Here is a 17,863-nt window from a genome sequence, read left to right as displayed (position 1 = left end):
TTTTTATTTTTCTACACAAAATAAGATGAAAAATTAATAAAAAAATCAATCAATCAGTAATAAATAAATAAAAATAATAATAATAATAAAAACCAAATAATAAAAACTTAAGAAACCACATATAGTTGGTGGGTAGACAAATTATTTTTTCAGATTAAAATGAACAAAGCATTATTAGAGCCCTGTAGACATGACAAAACGCCACTATAGTCACATTTATTCTCTTTTTATTTACAACGTATTGCGCAACTGCAGGGTCTTGAGACACAAGCTAACTCGCAAACTAGAGAGCTAGCGACCTAAACGGTAGCCTTCAAGTTATTTCCTTTAAACTTAAATAGCCAAAAACGTACCACTTCCACGCGGATAGGGAGGATAACTATTAACAGTTACTTAACCTTTAACATGAACATTAATCAAACGTAATAATTTTTTCTCGGTACATGATACCATACAGCATCCATATCAAACTTGCGCAGGCCGCACTAACATTAAACTTTCATATCAAAACGGGGGCCTCAAAGTAGTGTCCTGCGGGCCAAATTTGGCCCGCGGGCCACGTGTTTGAGACTGCTATTAAGGTTTTCCCTTTACCTTTTTTTTTTTACAATTATTACAATTATTTCAGCTTTTTCTTGTAATATTCTCACTTTTTTTCTTGTCAAATGTTAACTTAACTTGGCTTTTGTGGTTGGAGTCAAAGATGTGAAAGCAATGGTTTTTTTTGTGGGGGGGGGGGTCTTGGGGAGTTCCCCAGCCTGCTGATCAATACGCCTGAAGCCAAACATTCCCATTGATTAGTGGGAGAAAGTGTACTTTTGCAAAGGAACAATGATAATGTTTGATAATGATTGACAGAGCGGCAGATTAAAAGTCAGTCAGGACGGCAGCTTTGCATCCATTCACGCGTGGAGGAAAGATTTTGGAATCTGCTGTAAAATGAGGATGGTGTCTGCTGTCCTTCTGTGTCTTTGTCTCACGCTGGCCTTCTTTGGACAAGGAAGGTATGTGTAATTCATCCTGCATTTATTCAAATGTTCTGTAGAATCTTTTTATCTGCCCAAATGGAAGCCAAAGCCAATCACACACATAGCTCATCTAGCCAGTGCAAAGGAAATTAGCATATTTCTATATTCTTATATTTCATTATCTTTTCAATGATTGAATGGTATTTTCTACCTATTAGTATTTAGTATTAGTATTTTAGTATTCGTATTAGTATTTTCTATCTTCAAAATTCCAAATCCTTTTAGTCAAGTCTAGCTGAATTGTGGTCTTCTGACGAAGCTACCATGCTAATGCTAATGTAGCTAAAACGAGCCTGGCTAAAGTATTGCACCTAACAATAAACACACTGAAAAAAAAACTCTGGTTGACTACAAAACTAAAACGTAAAAATGGAAGAAGAAGAAAAAAACCCACAAACCTAATTACCGACTTCCTCTACCGAGAAAACAATTGAGCTAACTGTGTAGCTAACATTGTGGTTAATTGTGTAGCTAATTGTGTGGCTAACACTGTGTTCCAGAGGGGTGGAACTTCCTGACCCACCAGCCGTGAACTGTGAGTGGAGTCGCTGGTCTGCGTGGAGTGTTTGTCATCCCTGCACTTTAACAAGGGTGAGGCTAAGTTGACTTGAGTCGTATCGCTCTGTTTATTCTATTTCTATGTGTATTTTTAGCTTTGTATTTTTTTCCATAGTTGAATGTGATTGGTTAGATTTTGTCAACAGTGAGACTACTGTTGAAATGATGCGAAGCCAGAAAGGCAGATGTTGTGTGATGTTAGATACTGTAGTTTAATTAAATTTAATAAAAAAAATAGTTAATTAGACAGGTGCTGAAGGTGGTACCATTAAATGTTTAAGCCAACATTTGGTGGTGTGGACTTGAAAGCATGGAGTTAGCTAAGTCAGCTCCATTTTGCTTCTCAGACACGTTCTCGAAGCGCAGTCGTCTTCGCCCAGTTTGGCGGTGAGTCCTGCCAGGCATCGATCGGCGAGCGAGAGGCTTGTGTCAACGATACGGGATGCCAGCAAGCGCCACGCCCTGCGTGCTCCGACACGGAGTTCCAGTGCCAGTCAGGTGAGGTCATTCCAGAGCGACATCATGGAGATGAGAAGCTAGCGGCTACGTCCATGCAGGCTCTTGCATCAAGAAGAGGCTGATGTGCAATGGCGACTACGACTGTGAAGACGGATCGGACGAGGACTGCGATCCTGTGCGGACACCTTGCGGCGCCAACGTGCTGGAAAACAATGAGCAAGGCAGGACGGCAGGATACGGGTGAGAGCCCGAGTCCATCAAAGTAGTTATGAGTTATTGATTGCTCATACTCAATATGCTAACGACCCTAATGGGGATAAGACTATAGAAAATGGATGGATATTTTCTGCTATATTGGGTAAAGGTCACTATAGGGCTGTTATTTCATGTCTTGAGGGCTCTATTAATGTTTTCTACAGAAATATTCCATTCATGAATATTGAATCCTACTTTGCTGGGATGTACTTATGGCAATTGGGTAAGGGAGCAATGTATGTAGATCCACCAACCACTGCGCCAATCACATTCTTCAGAGAACATGCGGCTGATTGGTCTGCAAGGTTTCGAAGATAATGCACAGTAGCTACAATGTATGCAAGCTAGCTTACTTGAGTGTCCCCTCTGTCCTGACGCCAGAATCAACATCTTGGGTGCCGACCCACGAATGAACCCCTTCAATAACGACTACTTCAACGGCAGATGTGACCGAGTTCAGAACCCATACACCGGACGCTACGATAGACTTCCATGGAACGTTGGTGTGCTCAACTACCAGGTCAGCTTCAAGGAAAAGTGTTCCTTTTTTTTTTTGGAATGTTTTCCACTGTCCACATCGCTTTGGTCTTGCAGACACTTGCGGAGGAGATAGTCTCCAGGGAAATCTACGAGGACACGCACAGCCTGCTGAGAGAAATCCTGACTGAGATGACGGACAAAGTGGACGCAGGACTTTCCTTCAAGTTCAGCCTCAGCGAGGAGTCCATGTCGTCAAACGCTCCTCCCAGCGCGGCGTTGGATTATCAATATGAGAAGAAAGCCATGATCAAAGAGGTCTCGGAGTACACCAACGTCAAGGTACATTCAAGGTGAACCTGTATCTGGAGAACCTTGTGCATGCCTCCATGTAGCCCAAGCGTTCTTCTCTCCCTGGTGTAGAACAAGAGCTTCATGAGGGTGAGGGGCAGGATCCAGTTGAACACCTACAGACTCCGTTCACGTGAGCTCCAAGTGGCTGACGAGTTCCTGGAGCACGTCAGGTCTTTGCCCGTGCAGTACGACAAGGCTGTCTATTTTGCCTTCCTGGAGGACTACGGAACCCACTACACCCAAAACGGGAAGGCTGGCGGAGAATACGAGTTGATCTACGTCCTCAACCAGGACGCCATCAAGGCTAAAAGTATGAAAGTCCTGAGAAGTGACGGGAAAGTTTTTTGCAAGTGCTGAGCTCTTTTTATCATTGGCAGATTTGACAGAGCGGAAGATTCAGGAATGCGTTAAAGTGGGAGTGTCAGTAGATTTTGGTGGAAGTACTTCTAGTGATGGCAAAGCTCACTACAAGGACGACAAGTGTAAAGATGTAGCCACAAGTCTCCAAGGTCGGCCCGCCTTCACATCACCATCATCAGCCATTATCAGCCATCTTCAACCTCACCTGCCCATCTTCTTCTCAGATGAGACGGCTGGCAAAGCGCTGGTGGATAAGGTCATGACGTCCGTCAAAGGAGGCACCCTGGAGAGCGCCGTGGCCATGAGGGCCAAGCTCAATAAGGACGGCGTGATGGACCTCGATATCTACCAAGCGTGGGCTCGCACCATCGCCAACGCCCCGGCGCTGCTCAGCAGCCAGGTACCCGCTCAAAATACTACACCAAATACACTACATCTTCTTCTATGATCATAAACATACTACACCAAATTCATCTAGAATCTTAGCATAAATACATCCCATAATAATATAGTATTTGTATCATAGTGATATAATACTAGAGTGATATAGTTATGAGAATAAAGTGTTGTGTGTGCGTACGTGAGGCCCAGCCAGTGTACACGCTGGTCCCGTTGGACATGCCGGACGCCAGCGCCAGGGTGGCCAACATGAAGCGTGCCACGGAGGAGTATGTAGCGGAGTACAGCGTGTGCAAGTGTAAACCTTGTCATAATGGCGCCACCGTCACGCTGCTGGATGGAAAGTGCGTGTGTCTGTGCCCCCACCTCTTTGAGGGTCGAGCCTGCCAGAATTTTAAAGGCGATAAAAGCGAGCATGGAGGTGAACCCCCCGTCATCCAGGAGAAGCATCCCTCCGTAGCACAGCCTCAACTAGTGTCGTCCGCTTTTCTTTGCAAGGTACCAGACCCGCAGTCCACCAAGAGGGCAACTGGTCTTGTTGGTCCAGCTGGTCCATCTGTACTGGTGGGAAGCGCACCAGGACACGAGGATGCAATACAGATGGACTCCTTGGCGCCATCTGTAGGGGAGACACCAGCTCTGATGAGTACTGCTGACCTATACATAATAAAGTACAGTATTACTAGTAGTATTCATCATGCCCATCAATTATTCATCATACTACTTATTTGTGGTGCTAATCAGGCCCCATTCTTATTAGTAATGCTGCTGTATCATTGGTATTATTCATTCATTCGCGGGGGTGCTGGAGCCTATCCCAGCTGTCTTCGGGCGAATGGCGGGGTACACCCTGGACTGGTGGCCAGCCAATCACAGGGCACATATAGACAAACAACCATTCACACTCACATTCATACCTATGGACAATTTGGAGTGGCCAATTAACCTAGCATGTTTTTGGAATGTGGGAGGAAACCGGAGTACCCGGAGAAAACCCACGCATGCACGGGGAGAACATTCAAACTCCACAGATGGTTGTGGCCTGCACGCTAACCACTCGACCGCCGTGCAGCCCTTCATTGGTATTACTCATTGATTATTCTTATTAATAGTACTCTACTATTGGTAATACTACTCTGTTATTGGTAATATTCATCTTTTATTCTTATTAATAGTACTCTACTATTGGTAATACTCATCTATTATTCTTAATTATTCTTATTAATAGTACTCTACTCTTTGTAATAGTGCTCTATTATTGGTAATATGCATGTACGTATTGTTCTTATTAATAGTACTCTACTATGGGTAATACTACTCTATTATAATATGCATCTATTATTCTTATTAATAGTACTCTACTATTGGTAATACTACTCTATTATTGGTAATATTCATCTATTTAATTAATTATATTTCTATTTAATTCATAATACTGCATGAAAATACTACTGTTGTACACTGCTGTAGTAGTACTAATACCTTGCTTCCACCATTTTCCTTTCATTGACATATGCGTACATAATATGATGGAAGGTACTATGTCTTCTCTTTTTGTGTACACATATATCACTGACATGGACAAACAAAAGTACTTCTATACTATACAGTGCTTACTCTACTTCCTTGCACCATGTCCTCTACAGTTTTTATTGTGTATCTTCATGGTAAACCTACAAGTCTTTATCATGTATCTTCCTACATTTAACAAGGTAGTATCACCTTCATCTGTGTACCCATCAATGATCACGTGTATCCTCCATGATGCATCATCAGTAAGGATAAGGATGGATGGGTGGATGGATGGATACGGTCATACACACACACAGGTTAGGCCTTGGGACAGAAAAGGAAAGGATCACCTTTTTTGGAAGACCCTGGCACCTATCAGGACAACAGACACATGAGGAGCACGGAGCTATGGATCTGGAGCATCTCTCTCTTCCTGACGTGGAGACTGGAGGAGCAACGGACAAGCAAAAGCAATTCTATTCTGTCTGATGTATGGTCAGTACCATACTAGGGTGTCCTAGCAAGGGTTGACAGCATCCTGCTGAAACATTTTAAAAGACATTTCACTGGAGGACATGAAAAAGACTGAATGAGACGCTGGTGTCCCTCAGCCTTTTTTATTCAATGCTCATCGTTGGCTGACAAAATAAAGACAATGTCTGAGAAAAAAAGATGGACATATTGGCTGAGAGTGTGTTCTTAAAGGTGCCAGCCACCAGGACATCACTCACTTCATGTCCTACGTCCATGATACTTTATTCATCTCCAAGATTCTTCATGATAGATATGAATGAGTGCAGGAAGACCTGCAAGAAAGAAAGAAAGAGAGAAAGAAAGAGAGAGAAGCATCAACAGCAACTACTGTACAAAGTGGATAGTTTGGCAATCTGCATTTGATGCCTCACCTCATTTGTGATGCTTCTGGTAGATGGAAATGTATTCCTGCACGTCATCGGGCGATCCCAGGACCACAGGAACCCTCTGGTGGATACTGCTGGGCTGGATGTCCAGAACGCTCCCGGCCCCCGTGGTGGCCAAGCCACCCGCCTGCTCCATGATGAACGCCATGGGATTGCACTCGTACAGTAGCCGCAGCTGTAACACGTCATGTGGCACATGTTGGACCATCGCCTTATCAACACTGATATCATCATCGCCTTATCAACACTGATATCACCATCATTGTCATACTGTGTATCATCAATGCTGTCACTCTGCTGTTGCACTTAGGGTTATGTAACAATTATGTTAGTGATGTTACGGTTATGTTACGCTGATGTTAAGGTTATATACAGTGATGTTACGGTTGTGTTACATTGATGTTACGCTGATGTTAGGGTTATATACAGTGATGTTACACTGATGTTAGGATTATATACAGTGATGTTACAGTTGTGTTACATTGCCATTATTGTGATGTTACGGTTGTGTTACATTGACGTTACGCTGACGTTAGGGTTATATACAGTGATGTTATGGTTGTGTTACATTGACGTTACGCTGATGTTAGGATTACATACAGTGATGTTACAGTTGTGTTACATTGATGTTACACTGACGTTAGGGTTATATCCATTGATGTTACAGTTGTTACATTGACGTTAGGGTTATATACAGTGATGTTACGGTTGTGTTACATTGATGTTACGCTGATTATTAGGGTTATATTACTGTGATGACACATAAACGTAGGTTTCTCACCTTCCCCTTTGGACTCTTGACATTGGCAGGATACAAGAAGATACCGCCATATACCAGAGTGCGATGAACATCAGCAACCATGGAGCCGACATAGCGGCTTCCATACGGAGCAGAGCCATCCTAGGGAAGCCAGCTGACATGTCATCTCCTTCACATTGTCTTGATATGGTCATGAACATCCAAGTGTGATCTCGTGGTGCTTTTACCTGAGGGTACTTCTTCTTCTGGAGGTATTCTGTCACGTCAGGGTAAAAATGTTGTGCGTAGCCTTCATTCAAGCTGTAGATTTTGCCCTTCTTCTTGATCTTCACGTCTCGATCCACCAGGATGAACTCCCCAATTGCCTGACGGAGAAATCAAGTGATGGGTTTTCACCATGGCGACATCGGACACATCTGGTTCTTACCGGGTCCAGCATGAAGCAGTTGACTCCCTGGCCGGTGGACAGCACGATCATGGTGGCACTACCGTACAGAGCGTAACCAGCCGCCACGATGTTCCTCCCGGGCTGCAGAGCATCCTTCTCGCTGGGCTCATCGTCTGTGGTCTGTGGAGGAATTATGTCACCACTCGGGTAAAATAGTCTTCAATATCCACGCTCACCTTCTTGTAGATGGCAAAGATGGTCCCAATGGAGACCAGGCAGTCGATGTTTGAGGAACCATCCAAGGGGTCAAAGCAGACGATGTATTTCCCCTGAAAAGGAGATGAATGTCCTCACATCTTGAGACGTGTTTGTCTTCACTCACCACATGTGCTTACTCGCTTGTCCGGCTCCACCACTATGGCCTGCTCGTCTTCCTCAGATACCAGCACACAGGACGTGAAGGACGACTTGATCATGTTGATGACCAGGTCGTTGGAGAGGACATCCAGCTTCTTCACCTGGTCTCCCGTCACGTTGGTGCTGCCGGCGATGCCATACCTGCTCGGTGAGGGAGCACATTGGACGTTAGGTAAAGCTACTTGCAGACTCCATCTAACAGGCTGGGAAGCAGACTTCAAAGGAGAACATCTCACAGGTTGGCGATGCCGGCCTTCCTGACGGCGGTGGAGATGGCCTTGACGGCTGTGCAGATGGAGTTGAGCAGGTTGGTGAGCTCGCCCGTGCCATGGGCCCTCCTGCCCTCCTCCAGCACAAACCTGCTCAGGGTCAGCACGTTGGTGTCGAAGGCTCCCTTCTCGGACATGCTTGCCTTCGGGTGGGGACCGCAGTTACAATGAAGGTGGACTACTGAGCCGAGTGACATGGTGGGGGCCTGGGGGCGTGCGACTCTGCCAGCCAATCACAGGTGACCGTGCGTTTCAAAGAGCAAAGTTCAAAAGATAATAAACATTTTCTTTTGCCTTGAACATTTGAACGTTTACTCCATTTAACGCCTGGAGTTGACAAACACCTTCATGTTGTTACTACATCTTCATTCTTTGGCTCTGCTAGCTTGGCCACTTTGTACCGTTACATTGTAATAGAATTAGCATGCAATATTTACCTGTGCATGTTTTACAAAAACGTTTGGCACATCTTTGAGGAGTTTCTGCTCATCACTGAGGGTCTTCTGACATCTGACAGGTCACCTGACATCTGCTAGCTGACCCTTGACCCTCACAGGCTTGCAAGCATGACAGGTTATCAATCACCAATCACTGCTTTCTTTCCTGGTTAATGATAAATGATAGCAGAAGCATGTAAGCATGTAAAGCAGAAGCATGTTAAATAAAAGTTCAGTTGTGTTATTACTCTTTATTGTCTTTGAGTTATCATCTTAATAATGCAGTAGTTGTAAGGTCAATTAGAACCATATCTTTAGTTCCCACACTTCCTTTCTTCCAAACCTGCGGTTGCGTACTGTGTCCACTTGGGGTCAGCAGCGTGCCCGGCCTGGCCTCTCTCTTCACTATTATTTTAATGTAAATTCACATTTTACACCAAGAAATTAATGATATACTCATAAATAAAAACATGCGTTAAAAAGCAACATGTTAAACAAGTTTAAAATGCTCTGTATGAGCTACTTTGTTTTTACGGACGTACTGTGGACCGGCCTTTATATATATTATGTTTAAATGTTTGTCTTTGCGACTCAGATATGAAATAAAAATCTCGTGTGGATAGATGAAAAGAATACCAATATTATTACAGTATTATTAATATTATTAGTGTGTCGCTAAAAAGGCAAAGCCGGAAGTGTGTAATGGAACGGTTGGAGCTGCTTTTTCCGCGCATGCTCAGTCGGCTCCGCGCAGCTGTCGGGACAATGGCCGTCTCTGCCGCAGGAATAAACAAGCAGGGCGCCCTGACGACCATGGAGCCCTGCGTCCGGCACGGCAGGGGTGCGAACGGAGGCACAGTCAAGGTGGGATGTTTTTTTTTTTTATTTAAAGCGAAACAAAGCTCGTCACTCAGCAAAGATGGCGTTGGTTGGATTGTTTTCTTGTTGTTTTGCCTTCGTGGCTCATGGATGCTACGGAGATCATCGAGGTCATCTAGCTTACATTTGAGTAACACGAATTTCTAAATGATTGTTAATAGCGAGGCAAGGTGAAGCACAATGAGATGTAGTGTGGATGCTTACATGCTAACAATGCTACTTAGCGTCTTGGCAAGCGATGTGGCATCCCGCATCCCGAAAGGTGCGCACTTATGACGCACGCAGTCTGTGCGCAATGTCGTAAAAGAAGTAACACTAACAATGTCAATTCATAACGTTGTCAGGAGTCATATGCGAGTGTGAAAGGTTGCACTGGATGCATTGATGGGACGATGCAGTGTGGTTGACCTTGTGTGTGTTTTACTCAGGTGTTGGAGTGCGGCGTCTGCGAGGACGTCTTCTCCCTCCAAGGCGACAAGGTCCCCCGCCTCCTGCTGTGCGGACACACCGTGTGCCACGACTGCCTGACCCGGCTGCCCCTCCACGGCCGAGCCGTCCGCTGTCCCTTCGACAGGCAGGTCACCGAGCTGGGTGAGCGCTTTCCCTTCCAGACCTCTTCAGATGCTGTTGTCCTTCAAAAGAATACATTTCTATGTATTATCGTACAGTAGTACTGTCTTTCAACCGTGGTGTATTCAAGTGTGTTGGGACAAGTGAGCACCACATGTTCTTACCTTCAACTCATATCACATCAATGATTGGTTGACGGGGCTGGGCTCATCTAGCCTTGGTTTTTCTTTCTTGACGTGATGAAAGCAACCGTTTGAGCTTATCTTCTGTCTGAAGTGAAGGGGTGATGGACTTCATAGATTTTGATGCTAACGTGAAATGTTTTTTCTGTGTCCAGGGGACTCTGGAGTGTGGGGTCTAAAGAAGAACTTTGCCCTGCTGGAACTTCTGGAACGACTTCAGAATGGCACCAGCAACCAGTCGGGCATGGCGGAGGATGCTCTGAAAGGGATGGGAGAGGTAAGACGTTCAAAACGGCCCGGGAAGCATCCCGTCCTCATCCTCCCTCTCGCTTCAGTGCGTCGTCCGCTGCGACGAGGACGAGAGCCACACGGCCAGCATGTACTGCACGGTGTGCGCCACCCACCTGTGCGCCGAGTGCTCGCAACTCACCCACTCTACCCGCACGCTGGCCAAGCACCGCCGCGTGCCGCTGGCCGACAAGCCCCATGAGAAGACGCTGTGCCCCCAGCACCAGGTCCACGCCATCGAGTTTGTGTGTCTGGAGGAGGCGTGTCAGCCGGGGCCGCTCATGTGCTGCGTGTGCAAGGAGTACGGCAAGCACCAAGGACACAAGGTCATCCATGCCGGCCTCTTCACCGTCGTTCTCCACATACTGCACCAACTTAACTGTGTTTGGCTTTCAGCACGCCGTCCTGGAGACGGAGGCCAATCAGATTCGAGCATCCATCCTGGATATGGCGCACTGCATCCGCACCTTCACAGAGGAAGTGTCCGAGTACTCCAGGAAGCTGGTGGGCATTGTGCAGCAAATAGAAGGTGGCGAGCAGATAGTGGAGGACGGCGTCGGTATGGCGCATACGGAACACGTAAGAATCCATCACTACCCAAACGCTAGCATAGCTATGTGAGTTAAAGTGCTAACATTACACTCGCATTTCAACACATTATGCTAGCTTAGCCGGTTCACTGAGAAAGAAACTCCCATCTCCTGCTTCGGATTCATTTTAAGACGTGTAGCAAAGCCTGACTGTCGAAATACACATACACACACACACACACACGAGGAGGTGCCTTCTCATTTCTCGTATTAGAAGTTAGCCAGGCTACATCAGGACCTTCTGCATCCTTTAGTTTTAAATGGTCTTTTTCCCCGTTCAGGTTCCCGGCACAGCAGAGAGCGCGCGCTCCTGCGTGCGCGCCTACTTTGCCGACCTCCATGAGACACTGTGTCGACAGGAGGAGATGGCGCTGAGCGTGGTGGACGCGCACGTGCGTGAGAGGCTGATCTGGCTGCGGCAGCAGCAGGAGGACATGACCATCCTGCTGTCCCAGGTGTCCACCGCCTGCCTGCACTGCGAGAAGACGCTTCAGCAGGTGGGAGCATGGCAGATCTCCCGACGGACCGCCTTGGGAGACACGCTTTAACATCCTCTTCCCGCTTCGGCAGGACGACTGCAGGGTGGTGCTGGCCAAGCAGGAGATCAGCTGTTTGCTGGAGACGCTTCAGAAGCAGCAGCATCAGTTCACAGAGCTGGCAGACCACATCCAGCTGGACGCCGGCATCCCGGTCACCTTCACCAAGGTAGGCAAGGTGGTCTCAGTAAACCCAGAACGATCCACTCTGTCTTTTCTTTTCTTCTCAGGATAACCGGGTCCACATCGGCCCCAAGATGGAGATCCGTGTGGTGACTCTGGGGCTGGACGGCGCTGGGAAAACCACCATCCTCTTCAAGCTGAAGCAGGATGAGTTCATGCAGCCCATCCCCACCATCGGTACGATGCACAACTTGCTTCTTTCTATTGCTCCTACTCACCTTCTCCAAATTATAATTATAAACCAAGGTTTCAACGTGGAGACAGTGGAATATAAGAACTTGAAGTTCACCATCTGGGACGTGGGAGGCAAGCACAAGCTGAGACCACTATGGAAACACTACTATCTCAACACTCAAGGTATCATCTGTGCACTCCTATTCTACATAGAGTAGAAATACAAACTTACATCTCTCAGGCCTGTAACAATCTTTTTAAGATGTGTAACGAAGCCTTTTTTCTCTATGTGCACAGCCGTGGTGTTTGTGATCGACAGCAGCCACCGGGATCGTCTCATGGAGGCGCACAGCGAGCTGGCCAAACTGCTGACGGAGAAGGAGCTCCGAGACGCCCTGCTCCTCATCTTCGCCAACAAGCAGGTAGCGTGGAGGCTGTCGCTAGGCAGACTAGGGAGTTGAGCAACACGGTCAGGACTTGTGCTTTTGACTTTGGTAGGACGTGCCTGGCGTGGTGTCTGTGGAGGAGATGACGGAGCTGCTGAGCCTGCACAAGCTGTGCTGTGGGAGGAGCTGGCACATCCAGGGCTGCGACGCCCGCAGCGGGATGGGCCTCCACGAGGGGCTGGATTGGCTCTCCAGGCAGCTGGTGGCTGCCGGCGTCCTCGATGTTGCCTAATATGTCCACATACCTGAAACACCCCCCAACCCAACCCGACGCGCCGCATGCGACATCGCTGGATTGATGTCGCCGCAAAGATGGAGGTCTGGTCTGTGAACAGCTCCGACACTTGAAGGTATGCTTTGAAAAAGCTACCTGTACTACCGCTTTGCTCCTCGTGGGGGAGACAGTGAGTAATTGAAGCGCTTGTCTCCCAATAAGCTCCGCTATATACTCATCATAACCACCCTATGGGACTATGGAGGAGTTTGGTGCCAAAATGAAAAATTCCCTAGTAATTTTTTTTTTAAATGTATTATTACATTGTCGACTCAAATCTAGCTATAAAGAATGTGGACTGGAATTATTTTCCAATGTATATAGTATGTAATGACTTATTATTCATGCCATTTACATGAATAAATATCAGTCAGGTGAATAATAAATAAGGGTTGATATCATTATTTAGTTTGCAATTGAATAAATTAATGGACAATTTAATACATTTCTTACTTTGACTTCATGGAATATTTTTCATTTTGGCCCAAAGAACTCCACAGGTGACGGTCATGCTAGCAACGTGTGTATTTCCGACGTCTTCATGAATACATGAGTGCAGGGACGGCAGCAATAGCAGCATGTGTGTGTGTGTGTGTGTTGACTTGTGTTTGGTCTTAACGTTGTGCTCTCTGTTACAGAACAATGTTTACTGCTGATATATTATGTACAGTATATATATTTATGCTGCCGGCTCAGCCTCTTTTTGGCTTTGCTTTGTTGCACGTGAAATGGGTCAACAGCACGTGTTTGCTGCCAGTTGAACTCTGCTGTCTCTTAAGCACCCCCCCCCAGTATTAATCTTGCTACAAAAACCAAGCCTCAGCCTCCCGTGACGTAATGTGAAATGACACTCCTTGAGTTGATTAACTGCTACGTGATGTTTACTACCTGGATGAAATAATACTGTATATACTGTATGTATATTACCATAAATGTGGCTGTGAAAGGCCTTTTTCCACATAGTTTGCAAAAAAAAAATGTGAAAGCACAATGCGCCTGGATGAAAACCTTGTTAGCATCCGACGTGATGACTTTTGTAAATGATTGATATTGTGATGGAAAATAAATTCATCGACCAGATTTGTCTGCCTGGGACTTTTTCAGATGGTTTAGTATTTTTTGGATGTGTAAAAAGAAAGGATGCAAATCACTTGATGGTGATGTTGATGATGCTGATGTCCTCGTACGGTTTGTCCGTTTTGGGGTGAACTTTGATATTGGAGATCCTCTGGACGGCCTCCATGCCCTTGGTGCACCTCCCGAACACCGTGTGCTTGTTGTCGAGCCAAGGCTGGAAAAACAACGGCGGTTAAACTTGAGCAGGGCGTTGGCGTTTATTGGAGATGTTGTGCTGACTTACCGTGGGCACCACGGTGATGAAAAACTGCGATCCGTTGGAGGCGGGACCTGCGTTGGCCATGCTGAGCGTGTAGGGCCGATCGTGCCTCAGGGTGGTGTGGAACTCATCCTCAAACTCGGCCCCCCAGATGCTCTCGCCGCCCATACCAGTGCCTGTGGGGTCTCCGGTCTGGATCATGAAGCCCTGCACACAGGAGGTCGGTCAGGTCCACTACTGCGGAGCCAAGGAATGGGCAGCACACACCTTGATGACTCTGTGGAAGATGTGTCCGTTGTAGTAGCCATTCCTGCTGTGGACGCAGAAGTTCTCCACCGTTTTTGGGCACCTGTTAGGACAAAGTCTGTTAGAATGACTTCCAGATGATGATGGTGTTGACGGCTGGTTCGTGGCCACCCACTCCACAGGGAACAGCTTGATGTGGATGTCTCCCATGGTGCTGTGGATGATGGCGCTGTCCGACACTCTTTTGGGGCCCTCGGCCTGCGTGGCGGCCATCACCTCCTCCTTGGAGGGCTTCTCGTTGAAGATGTCTCGGTCCGAGTCGGCGCTCTTGGTGTCCTCGGGTTCCCTCTTTGAGAACTTTGAGATATAAAAAAATTAACACAATTATGGGCATGCCTACAAAGCAGAAATCTGCTAACTGTTAGCATATTAGATAACTTACCCATGTTTACATGCAAATACAGATGTGGTATGATGTAGGTCCCTATTATATGACTGCCTGGGCACTTTAAGTATATAAAGTGCTATTTTGCTAGGTGTTAGCATGCTAATTGTTAGCTAATTTGCACATGTAAATACATGCTATGGCATGATGCAGGGACACTATACAACAGGGGTCTCAAACACGCGGCCCGCGGGCCAAATGTGGCCCGCAGGACACTACTTTGAGGCCCCCGCCTTGATATGAAAGTTTAATGTTAGTGCGGCCCACGCAAGTTTAATATGGATGCTGTATGGTATCATGTACCCAGAAAAAAATATTACGTTTGATTAATGTTCATGTTAAAGGTTAAAAAACTGTTAATAGTTATCCTCCCTATCCGTGTGGAAGTGGTAAGTTTTTGGCTATTTAAGTTTGAAGGAAATAACTTGAAGGCTACCGTTTAGGTCGCTAGCTCTCTAGTTTGCGAGTTAGCATGTGTCTCAAGACCCTGCAGTTGCGCAATATGTTGTAAATAAAGAGTATAAATGTGACTATAGTCGTGTTTTGTCATGTCTACAGGGCTCTAATAATGCTTTGTTCATTTTAATCTGAAAAAAATAATTTGTCTACCCACCAACATATGTGGTTTCTTAAGTTTTTATTATTTGGTTTTTATTATTATTATATTTATTTATTACTGATTGATTGATTTTCTTTATTCTTGATTTGTTTATTTATTTTTCATCTTATTTTGTGTAGAAAAATAAAAATTAAGATATTTGAGAACAGTGGAATGTTTTATCAGAGCTTTTCTTGTAGAAAATCGGAACAAAAGCAAATTTTTCTGTTTTTAATAAATGCGTTTTTTTGGGGGGTTTTTTTGAAAACCTGATGCGGCCCAGCCTCGCCCAGACCCTAGCTCCAATGGCCCCCAAGTAAATTGAGACCCCTGCTATACAACTTCCTGGGTGAGGTTGGTGGATACTAACATATTCATGTTCTCTCACAAGAAAAAAAGCTTGGTGCTTGGTGACGATGTTACGCTTCACCTATGGGATGGGTATCGGTATCGGCCGAGTTGACTCATGGATGATTGGGATCAGCAGCATAAAACCCCGATTGGAAGATCCCTATCTGTTACCTACCATGTAGAAGCGGTTCTTCTTAAATGCGGTGCAGAACACAGTAGGGTCCGGGTCCACGTTCTGCAACGCAGGATTATCCGACGCCTTCATCTCCACGGTGGGCGCCACTTGCATGGCTTTTGCCACGCCCTGGAAGAGGCTCAGCTGGACCACGCGGATGTTCTCCAGCTTCCCAAGGATCCGTACACATCTGGGAAAAAATAGAAAGGTGTCAGATTTGGGGCTGTGTTTCTGAGCGTCATGAGGAGACACACCTGTTGGTTTCAACGTTGATGACCTTGATGCCCAGCATGGTGCCGTACAGGACAAAGTGGCCCGTCTCGTCAAAGATGATGTTAGTCAGACGGATCCCATCCATCTTCTCCAGTTCTCGCTCCACCGCCATGCGCCGACCGAACTCCATGTCGGGCAGCTGCTGCCTCATCTGCTGCAGCTCGGTGAACATCTGGGAAAGGCCATAGTGTGGTTAAGCCTCGTCGGCAGCGGAGTTAAAAAGCTGCAAGAGCTCACCGTTAAGGATTCATCAAACACTCTCATCAGTTTTCCCGTGAGGAAGCGGAACATTCGGACCTTCCGGTCAGACGCCATGGTGGCCATCTTCTTCCCGTCGGGTGAGAACACCAGACTGGTGGGGTAGGTTTTGTGTTTGGCAAACTCATACAAATCTGTGTCTGTCTTGTACTCCCACTGCACATATTTAGGGAACTTGAATTCATTGGGCAGACCAGTCCAGTATTCCAGCATTCCCGCTTTGTCCGCAGAGACGATGACCCTGAATTTGGGATTGAGGCGGATCTGGGACAGCGGCGAGGAGTGCCTCTGGTCGAAGATGTGCAGGGGCTCGTTGCTCCCCCGTCCGTCGTACACAGAGATCTTTCCTGTGGATTTTTCCGAGCAGGCGACTGTAGAAATGGCATCGCCAGGATTGTAGATCCACTCGCTCTGCCCGGGGTGGAAGCTACAGCCAAGTAGCAAACAAATAAATAAATACAAATATTCACCTCTTCGTTAAGCTTCAGCTTCATGTAGCTTGGACTCACCCCAACTTCAGCATATTGATCATGTCAAAGTTGACCACATCAAATACTTTCATGGCCTGATCGTCGCCAACAGAGCAGAAAAGGGCTCCTTCAGCACTGACGGCGATGCTCTCGATTATGCCTGCACACAAAAACAATACAGGATGTACGGTTAACAACCGGACCCCTGCGGACTCCCAACAGTATTTACCAACAAAAGCCCACCCAGATGGCTTCTGAAGTGTTTGACAAATTCAATTCCATCGCCCTCGTTTTTCTTCCAAAACTTGACATGGCCATCCTGGCTGGCCGTGATGATGAAGTCTGTCCTGAAAAGATCAACATTCTTTTCATTCAGTCACTGTTTTGAGGTTGCTGAGATGTTCACGATAGCATTGAAGATGGATCATGACTTACTTGGAGCAAACAATGTGTGTGATAACATCTCTGTGCATGTAGCTCCTCTCGTACATCGCAGCTGAAGGCAGGTTGTCCAAATAGACTCGTTCATATTCCAGCACTAGGAAAAAACAGCAGCTTAGAAACATGTGTGGCTAGTTTGGTAGTATCCTGTCAGACGAATGCTATAAAAAAGGCAAAACTAGCCGCACTGTACACTTTGTATATCTTTATTGAAAAAGTTTAGTCGTCACTGAAGTTACAATATACCGCGATGCAGCATGAACTCTATTGCCTGGAATGGAAGCATTATTTCGTGATTAAATAAACACACCAACCTTTCCTTTTCTTGGCCTTAGTTGCCTCGTTCGGCATGGGTCCGACCCACTCCTCCTCTTCTTCATCTTCACCTTGAGTTTGATCGCCTTTTCGTTTCAGTTCCACATTATTTTCAGCTGCCGCCATTGTTGCCCAGCTTCCGTTTTGTCCAGTCCCAAATTGCTGCACTTCCGTTCGGCGCCTCAGCCTGCGGAACTCACTTGTTTCGCTGTTTCGCAGGGGACGATTATCACAGAACAC

The 17,863-nt window shown here is 46.3% G+C and overlaps 4 protein-coding genes across 5 annotated transcripts; 2 read left to right on the top strand and 2 right to left on the bottom strand.

The window, feature by feature from the left end:
* The first annotated feature begins 840 nt into the window (after window positions 1–840).
* Window positions 841–4,578, top strand: c9 (complement component 9). The gene is made up of 11 exons (XM_058064438.2): window positions 841–1,004; window positions 1,529–1,619; window positions 1,934–2,084; window positions 2,144–2,285; window positions 2,682–2,820; window positions 2,895–3,119; window positions 3,201–3,441; window positions 3,509–3,640; window positions 3,716–3,891; window positions 4,077–4,311; window positions 4,389–4,578. Exons 1-11 carry the CDS (start codon window positions 940–942, stop codon window positions 4,544–4,546), a joined length of 1,755 nt encoding a protein of 584 aa, XP_057920421.2. The 5' UTR covers window positions 841–939; the 3' UTR covers window positions 4,547–4,578.
* Window positions 4,579–6,003: 1,425 nt separating this feature from the next.
* Window positions 6,004–8,336, bottom strand: LOC131107045 (fructose-1,6-bisphosphatase 1-like). The gene is made up of 8 exons (XM_058056686.2): window positions 8,124–8,336; window positions 7,866–8,028; window positions 7,707–7,799; window positions 7,510–7,650; window positions 7,310–7,447; window positions 7,104–7,223; window positions 6,308–6,497; window positions 6,004–6,208 (listed from the first exon to the last, which is right to left on the bottom strand). The coding sequence occupies exons 1-7, from the start codon at window positions 8,291–8,293 to the stop codon at window positions 6,309–6,311; spliced, it is 1,014 nt and encodes a 337-aa protein (XP_057912669.1). The 5' UTR covers window positions 8,294–8,336; the 3' UTR covers window positions 6,004–6,208; window position 6,308.
* Window positions 8,337–9,308: 972 nt separating this feature from the next.
* On the top strand, window positions 9,309–13,795 carry trim23 (tripartite motif containing 23). The gene is made up of 11 exons (XM_058056663.2): window positions 9,309–9,457; window positions 9,901–10,063; window positions 10,380–10,501; window positions 10,560–10,838; window positions 10,909–11,091; window positions 11,384–11,599; window positions 11,673–11,807; window positions 11,869–11,998; window positions 12,068–12,178; window positions 12,293–12,417; window positions 12,494–13,795. The coding sequence occupies exons 1-11, from the start codon at window positions 9,326–9,328 to the stop codon at window positions 12,671–12,673; spliced, it is 1,776 nt and encodes a 591-aa protein (XP_057912646.2). The 5' UTR covers window positions 9,309–9,325; the 3' UTR covers window positions 12,674–13,795.
* ppwd1 (peptidylprolyl isomerase domain and WD repeat containing 1) lies at window positions 9,982–17,805 on the bottom strand. 2 transcript variants are annotated; one of them, XM_058056642.2, is made up of 13 exons: window positions 17,623–17,805; window positions 17,303–17,405; window positions 17,111–17,214; window positions 16,907–17,027; window positions 16,377–16,824; window positions 16,121–16,311; window positions 15,867–16,056; window positions 14,473–14,654; window positions 14,319–14,400; window positions 14,076–14,258; window positions 13,867–14,006; window positions 10,207–10,483; window positions 9,982–10,104 (listed from the first exon to the last, which is right to left on the bottom strand). In XM_058056642.2, the coding sequence occupies exons 1-12, from the start codon at window positions 17,747–17,749 to the stop codon at window positions 10,441–10,443; spliced, it is 1,914 nt and encodes a 637-aa protein (XP_057912625.2). In that variant the 5' UTR covers window positions 17,750–17,805; the 3' UTR covers window positions 9,982–10,104; window positions 10,207–10,440. The 2 variants fall into 2 exon arrangements, with proteins under 2 accessions (XP_057912625.2, XP_057912633.2); XM_058056650.2 differs by lacking the exons at window positions 9,982–10,104; window positions 10,207–10,483 and having other exon boundaries at window positions 13,589–14,006.
* Between the last annotated feature and the right edge of the window lie 58 nt (window positions 17,806–17,863).

Source organism: Doryrhamphus excisus, linkage group LG10 (assembly GCF_037039965.1).
Source record: "Doryrhamphus excisus strain RoL-2023G ecotype Guam linkage group LG10, RoL_Dexc_Guam_v1.1, whole genome shotgun sequence".
In the NCBI taxonomy this organism is placed as follows: Eukaryota; Metazoa; Chordata; class Actinopteri; order Syngnathiformes; family Syngnathidae; genus Doryrhamphus; species Doryrhamphus excisus.
This window is presented reverse-complemented; position numbering and strand designations above follow the sequence as displayed.

Bases quoted from the DNA above. Each gene is read 5' to 3' on its own strand.
- c9 (XM_058064438.2), top strand. From the start codon at position 940: ATGAGGATGGTGTCTGCTGTCCTTCTGTGTCTTTGTCTCACGCTGGCC. The intron at 2,821-2,894 runs GTCAGCTTCAAG...TTGGTCTTGCAG, and splicing joins TTGGTGTGCTCAACTACCAG to ACACTTGCGGAGGAGATAGT. The intron at 3,442-3,508 runs GTATGAAAGTCC...TATCATTGGCAG, and splicing joins GGACGCCATCAAGGCTAAAA to ATTTGACAGAGCGGAAGATT.
- LOC131107045 (XM_058056686.2), bottom strand. From the start codon at position 8,293: ATGTCCGAGAAGGGAGCCTTCGACACCAACGTGCTGACCCTGAGCAGG. The intron at 7,448-7,509 runs GTAAGAACCAGA...TTTCTCCGTCAG, and splicing joins ACTGCTTCATGCTGGACCCG to GCAATTGGGGAGTTCATCCT. The intron at 7,224-7,309 runs GTAAAAGCACCA...TGGCTTCCCTAG, and splicing joins AGAAGAAGAAGTACCCTCAG to GATGGCTCTGCTCCGTATGG.
- trim23 (XM_058056663.2), top strand. From the start codon at position 9,326: ATGCTCAGTCGGCTCCGCGCAGCTGTCGGGACAATGGCCGTCTCTGCC. The intron at 10,502-10,559 runs GTAAGACGTTCA...CTCTCGCTTCAG, and splicing joins CTCTGAAAGGGATGGGAGAG to TGCGTCGTCCGCTGCGACGA. The intron at 12,418-12,493 runs GTAGCGTGGAGG...TGACTTTGGTAG, and splicing joins TCATCTTCGCCAACAAGCAG to GACGTGCCTGGCGTGGTGTC.
- ppwd1 (XM_058056642.2), bottom strand. From the start codon at position 17,749: ATGGCGGCAGCTGAAAATAATGTGGAACTGAAACGAAAAGGCGATCAA. The intron at 17,406-17,622 runs GTTGGTGTGTTT...GTTTTTTCCTAG, and splicing joins TAAGGCCAAGAAAAGGAAAG to TGCTGGAATATGAACGAGTC. The intron at 17,215-17,302 runs GTAAGTCATGAT...TGATCTTTTCAG, and splicing joins ACACACATTGTTTGCTCCAA to GACAGACTTCATCATCACGG.